Here is a 10,399-nt window from a genome sequence, read left to right as displayed (position 1 = left end):
ATCAAAGGGCCTGCTCCTGTGATCTACTGTTTATGCTGTGTATGCTGTTTAATGTCTGTAAATTTGTGCTATGATGTTAACAATTCCTTTTCTGGTCGCTGATTTTGTCCCAAGCGCAATGTCACCTTGACTGTGGAGAGGACCAGGAAGGGTTTCCACAGTTGGAGCATTGCTCCTCCAGCCAGGCGGGGGCGCGATGACGCCGGGGCACACACATATTCTCCCCTTATCTCATCCGCCTCCGTACTCTCCTCGGGTGCGCTTCCATTGGGTAGCCGCACCGCCGCTCAGCCATGCCGACCAATCGTCCACGGTTCGACCCGAGCGCGGGGCGAGGAGAGAGAGAGGGGGGGTGGGCGGGAGCATCCGTATGCGGAAGGCCAATCAACGGAGAGGAGAGTGGAGGTGACTTAAAGGAGAAGGTGAGTGTGCGCTGGTGGCGCCATTGCGGGACGGAGCTTGAGGGGGGACAGACGTGTTGCACCCGCCGGTAATTGGCGCTTTCATTTCGGAACCTGGGGTTGGGTAAGGGGTGGTCTGCAGCCGGTGTACTGGGATCCGACTCGTTGAGCTGGCCTCAGGGTGGGGTTGGGCCTGCGGGCTCGGTCGGGGCCTCGGACTCGTAGCCCGGTGCTTCCTTCAGCTGCAACACGCTACTGGGGAGGTGGGCCGGATAGAGCGAGGGATCGTAGGCCGAACGTTTATTTGCCGGGCACTTTTCCTTTCGCCTGCGGAAACCCGTTTTCCTGCTCACGCCTCAATCTGCAGGCATGTCCGGCAGGGAGAGGTCTCCTGTGGATACGATTGGCGCCTTTTCCCCGAGGCCCGCCGCTCCCCACTCCCCGTGATGATGACCTAGACCCAGGCCTCGGCCTAAGTTGAACGCCGCCTCGGCTCCAGGATTAAATTTATGCCGCCTCTCGTGTCGGCGGGGCTCTGGAGCCCCGTGTATGTTGTAACAGGTATCGGCGTCGGTCAGAGAAATGTTGCCGGGCGTTTGAGAATCAAACATTGAATTAAACGTCGCCTGTTCCCATTGATTGGAGAAGCAGGGAGTCTCTGTTAATCGGTTTATTCTGTTATCCCTGCGCATTGAACTGCTAGTTACAGCTCCGGTGTTACCTCTGCGTACTAAGCTGCAAAGAGGATAAGGGATGGCTGGTTTATAGTTGATTAATTTGGGCTGTGCTCAAGTGTTCTGAAACCTTTAACTTGTACCTCCTTTTCCCTTTAAGGTTTAACCATGATGTATGCTTGTGCTAAGTTTGTCTCCTGCCCAGCTGTGGTGAGTGTTTCATCAAAATTAATGCCTCGTTCCCTACACCTCGCTCTGCTTTTCTAATTCCTTTTGTATGATAAAAACTAATCTGGTTCTGCAATACATTCTTCTAATCCTGTCACCTTGTCTCTGCTCAGTGAGGTGTACTTTAGTATTAGTAATTTGGGCAAAAGAAAATCTGCAGTCTCTTGTGTACTAGCAGAATCTGCACCTTATATCTCAGTATTCTGTTACCTGGCACTATAAAACCATGAGATATAGGAGTAGAGTTGGGCCATTCAGCCCATTGAGTTTGCTGCACTGATTCATCATGGCTGGTTTATCCCTCTCCACCCCATTCTCCTGACTTCTCCCTGTAACCTTTGAGGCCCTGAGTAATCAGAGCTTTTATCAACCTCTGCCTTAAATATGCCCTAAGACTTGGACTCTACAGCCACCTGTGGCAATGAATTCCATAGATTCAGCAAGCACTCTGGCTAAAGAAATTCCTCTGTTCTAAAAGGACATTCTATTCTGAGGCTGTGCCCTCTAGTCCTAAACTTCCCTCACTGTAGGAAACATCCACTCTATTTGTGCCCTCTGGTCTGAGAGGAAGCATCCTCTCCACATCCACTCTCTCTAGGCCTCTCACTACTGGCATGCACTGCATGGTTGACCCTGACTGACAGAAGCCTCGCTCACTTGCTGGTGCTGCTCAGAAATGGTTAGCAGTTAGTGAAGCAGTTTGCAATGCCCAAATTACTAAAACTAAAGTACACTTCAGTGACAAGATTCGAAGACTGTATTGCAGAACCAGTTAACAATGCTTTGGAAAGGATGCATATTCCTGTAGCTGTGGGGAAATGTGATTGGGGTTTCAGTTGGGTGGACAGGATCTAGTGTGACTGCTTTGCAGGCTGCTGAATGTGGGCATTTGGAAGAAGTTGTGGGTGGTTATGTCAGGCAGCATTCAGGCCAAAGGGGTGGTAGTTGTGTGGGGTAAGTGGCAGGTGAGGAGACTGGTGTTGGGAATAGGAAACATTTACCATTGGGCAGATTGTCTTGAGACCTGGTGAGATGACGGTGTGAACATCAATTCCTCCACCTTGTCATTTCTCCTCCTCTCCCGTCAGATTCCTTCTTCATTCAACCTTTCATCTCTTCTATATATCTCCCCAATCACCTGCCTGATGGTACTCCTTCCCCTTCCTGGCTTTTGCCCCCTTTCCAATCCTGATGGAGGGTCTCAGTCTGAAATATCAACAGTTCATTGGTGCTGTCTGACCCAAATTCCTCAGCACATTGTGTGCTGCTCAAAGTGGTGGTTGGACAGCTTTGGTGTGGGTGTGGCTCATTGATGAATCTGGTTAGGCTGGTAGCTGTTCAATATCATTGTTAAACCACTTGGTTTCCTTTGTAGGTTCGCAGCACTTCAAGGACATTCCTTAGGCCTGTGTCAGCGTCTGTCTTAAGCAAACCAGAGCCCCGAAATGAACAAGTAAGTGTCCACTTTTTGAAAACTTGATAGTTTAGTCACTGTAGAAGTGTGGATGTTGAAGGGCACATCCCACCAAGCCTGCTGCTTGCTGCTTTTTTTAAAAAAAAGCAAAGGAGAAAGGTCTGCTTAATTTGTCACATCACACACATGTTGTTTCTGGTGCCATCAACAATTTGGGTTAATGCCCCTCCCCTTCTTGCCCTTCCCTGACATATTTAGCTGTCTTTTTTACTCTCTCTCTGCCCATCACCCTGCCTGTTCTCCATCCCCCTCTGGTGCTCCCCCCTCCCCCTTTCTTTCTCCCGAGGCCTCCCGTCCCATGATCCTTTCCCTTCTCCAGCTCTGTATCCCTTTTGCCAATCACCTTCTGGCTCTCACCTTCACCCCACCCCCTCCGGTCTTCTCCTATCATTTTGCATTCTCCCCCCCCCCCCCCCACTACTTTCACATCTCTTACTATCTTTCCTTTCGGTTAGTCCTGACGAAGGGTCTCGGCCCAAAACGTTGACAGTGCTTCTCCTTATAGATACTGCCTGGCCTGCTGTGTTCCACCAGCATTTTGTGTGTGTTGTTTGAATTTCCAGCATCTGCAGATTTCCTCATGATTACTATTTGAGTAACATTCCTAAATTACTTTGGGAACTGGAATGATAAAAGGCTGCCCCTCCATTGCATCAGGTGCACATTGTTTTCCACTGAATTTAGTGTTGGTGTTACAAGTACAATGTTCATGTCCATTAGCAACGAATGTGGCCAAGCATCCAAAGGCATTTTGCAAGTGTTCTTGAGGCTGTGATGGGGTCCAAAGGTTGGCAGGTAAATAATATGGGACAGTGATGGGCTATAATCTATCAGTATAGAAAAGGGATTAATGAGCACCTGCTCCATTAATCACTTCACTCCCCATGCATTCTACTCCATACCAAAGCTGGCTTGCACCGAGGAAGAAGTTGCACAAGTGGCCACAGGTTTCAAACTTTGCTCCAGCCAGCCCAATCAATTACCTTCCAGCATTGCTGGCCTGGCCTCCATTTTGAAAGTGTGGTTGATGTGCTGCTTCTGCCCTGACTGTTCCCTGGTTATCATTCAGATTTAAGTTTGAGCTCTATCCATCTGTGTGTCTGGAGTATGGTTCTTTATCTAATTGATTAAAAGGTTGTTATATTATAGTTTGCTACATTGCACTCATTAGTCCATTGAGCAGTACAGAACAGGAATGGGCCTTTGGCCCATATGCCATACCAAACTAAGCAAGGTAATGGTCCCCAGTCCCTCTATTCTCTGCATAATTCTGTGCCTATCTATGAGCCTCTTCAATGCCTTTGTCATATCTGCTACCAAACATGACTCCTGCCAGTACATTCAAGGTATGCCCCACTTTTTAAAATAAAATCACCCCAAACATCATCTTGCCCCTCAATTTAAATGCATGCCCTCTTCTGCGGTAGTTTTAAAACATGGTGCCCAGAGCTGCATGCAGCTGTTTTAGATGAGGTACTGCTACAGTATCCGCATCTTCCCATTTGATTGAGGTGGTTAACATGACATGAACGTTTGAACTTGTCTGTGGTACTTTAATGTGTATGAATATATGGGTGCTGGGTTCGAGATGCGCCTCTGCCAATGGAGGTGTAAGGTGCTCCTTCCCTCCGCTAGCCTGCAGGTCACCCTTGGGTAAGGTGTAGCACCTGCTTAACCCCCGATCAGGGTCACATGAAGCCATGGAGCAGGTAGTGGTGGATGGTCATACGAGCAGCCGGTGCAGATCACAAGTCCTGGTGATACGACCACTGACGCCAGGCAGACAATCTCTGAAGAGTATTGATAATGGCTGGGGGTCACCCATCTTGTAAAGACACTGCCCAGAAGAAAAAATAGCAAACCACTTCTGTAGATAAACTTGCCAAGAACAATTATAGTCAAGGAAAGACCACAATCATATGACACTGCGTGTGATGATATATGAACAGTCCATTGCTCCTAACAGCCACAGTCTAAGGTGACCTTACACCTCTGTTCACATTTATCCTTCATATCAAATGGAACCAGATCCCTTGGTTCTGGTTTTGATTAGGCTGTTGTCCTCGGGTGCTGAAGGACAGCAGGGTGGTGGTGCAGCACTTTTACGGCACCAGTTTTGGAGATCAATTCCCATCACTGTCTAAGGAGTTAGTACTCTCTCCCTGTGGCTACTGACCTTTCGGCCGGCTCTAAAATCAATCTATCCCTTTGTTCCTATAGAGCATAATCTGACTTCAGACTGTGGTCGCTGCATTTCAGTGTACATCAAGCAGTTTATTGCCCCTTCCTCTTTGCTCAGGAAAACCTTGAAGTCGGCTGGCCACTCAGATGTGTTTTGCTGCAAGTAATGTGGTCAGAGGGCTGGTTATGTATTTTGAGGCACTGACTGTTCATATCCTCTGGTTCCTCTGTAGGCACAGCTCCTCCCCGCACCAGGGAGCGCACTGATGCAGGTTGTACGGCGGGACCTCCACACCAGTGTTGCTTCCAGGGACATCGACACTGCTGCTAAGTTTATCGGTGCTGGGGCTGCCACTGTGGGAGTGGCCGGCTCCGGTGCTGGCATTGGGACTGTATTCGGCAGCTTGATTATCGGATATGCCAGGTGAGTGTCCTTCATCTTTCATTCTCGCTCTGTACCATTTTACGCACTTCACCACATCTGGTCATTCTTAGCTTGGAGGAACAGGTCAGCATCCGTAGATGCCTCAAAGTTTCTGTAGCGGTTACTTTTAAAAACAAACCAAAATTGCTCAGACTAAACGCGCGGGGGAGGAGGAGGGGACGGAGTTTTGACACACTCCTCAAAAACTAAGTTCTAAGTTGAAGAAAGTACATTGGATCCTTCTAAGAAATCAGCAAAAACAGACAATCTGATAACGATAAAAGTTAATTAACAAAAACTAGCGATATAAGCAGTGTAAGCATAATCAAGCAAACTTAAATGTTAGTGTTAGCCATATTTAAATATTGTGTTCTTAAACAATGAATACAAAGATATCCCCTAACCAGATGAAGACAAAGCATAACTGTACTCTTCACATGACAAATTACCCAACACAAAATGCAAGCAGGCATAGTGTTGGTCTTCATTATGGGGTTGAATCCAAGAGCATCGAGGTAATGAAGCTCTATAAATCCCTGGTGAGGTCACACGGAATATTGTGTTCAGTTCTGATTGCTAAGGATTTTAAAGGTTGGAGGGACAATTTACCATCAAGCTGCCTGGATTGGAGACCATGTCTTATGAAGATGAGTTGAGTGAGTAGAGTTTAATCTTTAGAGCAAAGAAAAGTGAGCAATGCCCTGATAGAGGTAACAGGTGTAGATAAAATAGATAGCCAAAGGCTTTTCCCCATGGTGGCAATGGCTAATGTATGGGGCATTAGCCATTTTAGGTGATTGAAGGAAAGTACTTGAAACCTATTTAATGTGGACAGGCATTGAGATTGTGGATATGGTGAGAATGCTTCCCATGGTGGGGGAGTCTAGGAACAGAAGGCATGGTGTCAGAATAGAGTTCTCCATATAGAATATAGAAATCAGCACGTTACAGGACCTTCAGCCTGCAGTGTTGTGCTGACCATGCAACCTACACTAGACACTGCCTGGAATTTTCCTAGTGCATAGCCCTCTATTTTTCTAAGCTCCGTGTACCTAGTAAGAAACGCTTAAAAGATCCATTCCACGCACTCACCACTCTCCGTGTGGGTAAAACTTGCCTCTGACATCCCCTTGATACCTATTTCCAAGCACCTTAAAACTATGCCCCTTCCTGTGGGCCATTTCAGCCCCGAGGAAAAAGCCTCTGGCTATCAACATGATCAATGCCTAAGTTACACCCTCCGATCTAGGCAACATCCTATGTAAATCTAATTTGAAATGGAGATGAGGAATTTCTTTCGCCAGAGAGTGGTGAATCTTTGGAATTTGTTGCCACTGGCAGCTGTGGAGGCCAAGTCATTGGGTATATTTAAGGCAGAGGTTGCTAGATTTTTGATTGGTCAGGGCATGAAGACATACGGGGAGAAGACCGATTGGGGCTGAAGGGAAATGGATGAAATTGTGGAGCAGACTCAATGGGTCAAATGGTCTAATTCTGTTCCTATATCTTATGGTCTGGGCTTGGGAGAGGATGTCTAGGATAGGGTTTTTATACAGAGCATGGAATGTCCTGTCAGATATGTTTAAGATAGCCACATTAAAGCATCATAATGCAGTTGATATTTCTTGTGCTCATCGGTTTTGCTAGAAAGGTGATTACATTAGTTATAACAGGGTAGTGGTGCTCACAAATAACATTATTTTGCATTGTGACACAAAGTACTGGAGGAACTCAGCAGGTCACACAACATCTGTGAAAATAAATAAGCCGTCTGCATTTCAGGCTGAGGCTCTTCTCCAGGACTGAAAGGAAGGGGGAAGATGCCAGGAAAAACTGCCGGGGGGGTGGTGATGGATAGCCCAAATGTAACATGTGAGTTGAGTGGAGTAGGAAGAGCAAGGAATCTGATAGGAGAGGAGAGTGGACCATGGGAGAAAGGGAAGGAAAGGCACTGGGGGGGTGATGGGCTGCTGAGAAGATGTGTGGAGAATAGAAGAGGAAAGGGAGAGGAGAAATTGATTATGTCATGAGGTTGGAGACCACCTAGATAGAATGGGGGTGTTCTTCAAACTCCCACCCTGCCTCATTTTGGCAGAAGTTATTTTACATTGTTCCTCTTGAGATGAATGCCTTCAGCTGCTGAGATCCTCGTAGTGAAAGTACTCCACGTTTTGCTGAGGGAGGGAGCCAGTGGTCAGTATCTTTAACCCCTCCCCCCACCAAATGTCAGGTTGGCCCATGTTAAGACATAGTGCAGGTCAGGTGCAATGTACGTTGTAGATGGCTTCTGATGTGCTGGGAAAGCGAATTAATAATGTTGAGCTTCTTGGGAGCTGGTCCCTATGTGGGGGTGGGTTAGTGGATGGAGGTTACGATCAGCCTTGCTGCTTGGGGAAAGTAACTGATTTTTGAGTCCAGGGCTCCAACATTTTGTGTGTTGCTCATGATTTCCATCGCCTGTAGAATCTATTGTTTAAAAGTTTCTTGGCTTTTTTTTCCTCTGCAGGAACCCTTCCCTGAAACAGCAGCTTTTCTCCTATGCCATCCTGGGCTTTGCCCTCTCTGAGGCCATGGGGCTCTTCTGTTTGATGGTTGCCTTCCTCATCCTGTTTGCCATGTAAATTCCTGTGTGAGATCTGGAAGACGGCCGGGGAAGAGTAAATTATTGCAATGGGTGGATGGCTTCTGCCACCTCTGAGTATTCAAACGGAGTATCATTTTGTCCAGTCCAATTGTGTAAGAACTTTATGATTTAGTCCAGCAGGATCGATGTCTGAATAAAATGGTTAAACAATCTTCTTAAATGTGTGCTGTTGATGAGCTTGACTTTCTGGCCCAGAACCCATGCATAGTCAGTGTGACAGCTTACAGTGCCAGCAGCAACATTGGGGTTCAGTTTGTACCTCTAAGGAGTGTGTATGTTCTCCTCTGGGTGCTCTGCTTTAGTAGAACATTGCAGCACAGTACAGGCCACTTCAGCCTACAATGTTGCGCTGACCTTTTAACATCTGAGTTCAATCTAACCCTTCCCTCTTGAATGGCCCTCCATTTTTCTATCATCCAAGAGTCTCTTGAGATGTCCCTAATGTATCGGTTACTGCTGTCCTAGTAAAGTATTTGACACATTATTCTGCAAAGAACATCTGACATCCCCCCCCCAATCACCTTAAAGTTATCATTATCATGTGTTGCATGACATAGGCCATATATGTCAAACTCAAGGCCCGCGGTGGAATTATCTTTGGCCCGCGAGATAATATCTAATTACTATTAAAGCTGGCCCCAGTAATCGAAGCACCTATGGCGTATGATATGGCTAATGCTGAGTTTATTCAGGTACCAGGTTTTCAGGATTTTTAGTGTTTATTCGGCAGTTTTCTTCATAAGAAACGGAATTTGTAAAGTGAAACACTTTGTAGTTATAGCAGAGACTGAGACACATGAGAGCAGGCTGAAAAAACGGAGGCAACGACTGAACGTTCGCACGCGTCCGACTGATCCGGCCCGCATGAAGCTGCATTTTGCTCAATCCGGTCCGTGACCTAAAATGAGTTTGACACCCCTGACATAGGCGATCATGGTCTTTCCATCACCATGATTGTTCTTGGCAAATTTTTCCACAGAAGTAGTTTGCCATTTCCTTTTAGGCAGTGTCTTTACAAGACAGGTGACCCCAGTCATTATCAATACTCTTCAGAGATTGTCTGCCTGGTGTCAGTGGTCGCAAAACCAGGACTAGGGATGTGCACTGGCTGCTCATACGACCATCCACCACCTGCCCCCATGGTTTCATGTCACCCTGATGTGGGGGTGGTCAGTTCAAAATTGGGTAAAGTTATCTGCACCAGTTGAGGATTCTGAACTGTGCTTAGTTTTCTTTCTACCCCATGCACAGCTGTTGAGGCGCAACATGTCCAAGCAGTAAACGGTAGGGGGTGATACCAAAGTTTTCTTTATCTGAAAAGAAACTGCAATGAATGTAAATGGAATCAAGCATAATTAAAATGGGGAAAGGGCTGAAGAATTAATCAAAGAAAAAGCCATTGTCCATCAAGTCATAGTACAATGCAACTTACTTAGCTTACTTATCTTGAAGTTTAAATTAAAACTGGTATTTGTAATATGTCAGCATGCAATAGCCTGAGATTTATTCTTGTGGGCATTCACAGTAGAGCAAACTTGCGATAGCATCAATGGAAAACAGTCAAACTGCAAATAGAAATCTAAGAAATAATGTCAGTGTTATTCATTCAGAAATCTGGTGGCAGAGGGGAAGACAGGCATGTAGCAGAAAAAAAATACCCAGGACATGATTTCTTCTCACAGCTGCCATCAGGAAGGAGGTACGGGAGCCTCAGGACCCACACCACCAAGTTCAGGAACAGTTATTACCCCCTCAACAATCAGGAAGGAGGTACAGGAGCCTCAGATCCCACACCACCAGGTTCAGGAACAGTTATTACCCCCACAACCATCAGGAAGGAGGTACAGGAGCCTCAGATCCCACACCACCAGGTTCAGGAACAGTTATTACCCCCACAACCATCAGGAAGGAGGTACAGGAGCCTCAGGCCCCACACCACCAGGTTCAGGAACAGTTATCACCCCTCAACCATCAGGAAGGAGGTACAGGAGCCTCAGGCCCCACACCACCAGGTTCAGGAACAGTTATCACCCCTCAACCATCAGGAAGGAGGTACAGGAGCCTCAGGCCCCACACCACCAGGTTCAGGAACAGTTATCACCCCTCAACCATCAGGAAGGAGGTACAGGAGCCTCAGGCCCCACACCACCAGGTTCAGGAACAGTTATCACCCCTCAACCATCAGGAAGGAGGTACAGGAGCCTCAGGCCCCACACCACCAGGTTCAGGAACAGTTATCACCCCTCAACCATCAGGAAGGAGGTACAGGAGCCTCAGGCCCCACACCACCAGGTTCAGGAACAGTTATCACCCCTCAACCATCAGGAAGGAGGTACAGGAGCCTCAGGCCCCACACTACCAGGTTCAGGAACA

General features: G+C 47.1%; 1 protein-coding gene across 2 annotated transcripts; it reads left to right on the top strand.

The window, feature by feature from the left end:
• Nucleotides 1–336: 336 nt before the first annotated feature.
• On the top strand, nt 337–8,186 carry atp5mc1 (ATP synthase membrane subunit c locus 1). Of its 2 annotated transcripts, none has more exons than XM_073071806.1 (5): nt 337–422; nt 1,236–1,285; nt 2,679–2,756; nt 5,192–5,382; nt 7,889–8,186. In XM_073071806.1, exons 2-5 carry the CDS (start codon nt 1,244–1,246, stop codon nt 8,001–8,003), a joined length of 426 nt encoding a protein of 141 aa, XP_072927907.1. In that variant the 5' UTR covers nt 337–422; nt 1,236–1,243; the 3' UTR covers nt 8,004–8,186. The 2 variants fall into 2 exon arrangements, with proteins under 2 accessions (XP_072927907.1, XP_072927906.1); XM_073071805.1 differs by having other exon boundaries at nt 403–490.
• The last annotated feature ends 2,213 nt before the right edge of the window (nt 8,187–10,399 follow it).

This window comes from Hemitrygon akajei, chromosome 18 (genome assembly GCF_048418815.1).
Source record: "Hemitrygon akajei chromosome 18, sHemAka1.3, whole genome shotgun sequence".
In the NCBI taxonomy this organism is placed as follows: domain Eukaryota; kingdom Metazoa; phylum Chordata; class Chondrichthyes; order Myliobatiformes; family Dasyatidae; genus Hemitrygon; species Hemitrygon akajei.
This window is presented reverse-complemented; position numbering and strand designations above follow the sequence as displayed.

Bases quoted from the DNA above. Each gene is read 5' to 3' on its own strand.
- atp5mc1 (XM_073071806.1), top strand. From the start codon at position 1,244: ATGATGTATGCTTGTGCTAAGTTTGTCTCCTGCCCAGCTGTG. The intron at 1,286-2,678 runs GTGAGTGTTTCA...TTTCCTTTGTAG, and splicing joins TTGTCTCCTGCCCAGCTGTG to GTTCGCAGCACTTCAAGGAC. The intron at 5,383-7,888 runs GTGAGTGTCCTT...TTTCCTCTGCAG, and splicing joins TTGATTATCGGATATGCCAG to GAACCCTTCCCTGAAACAGC.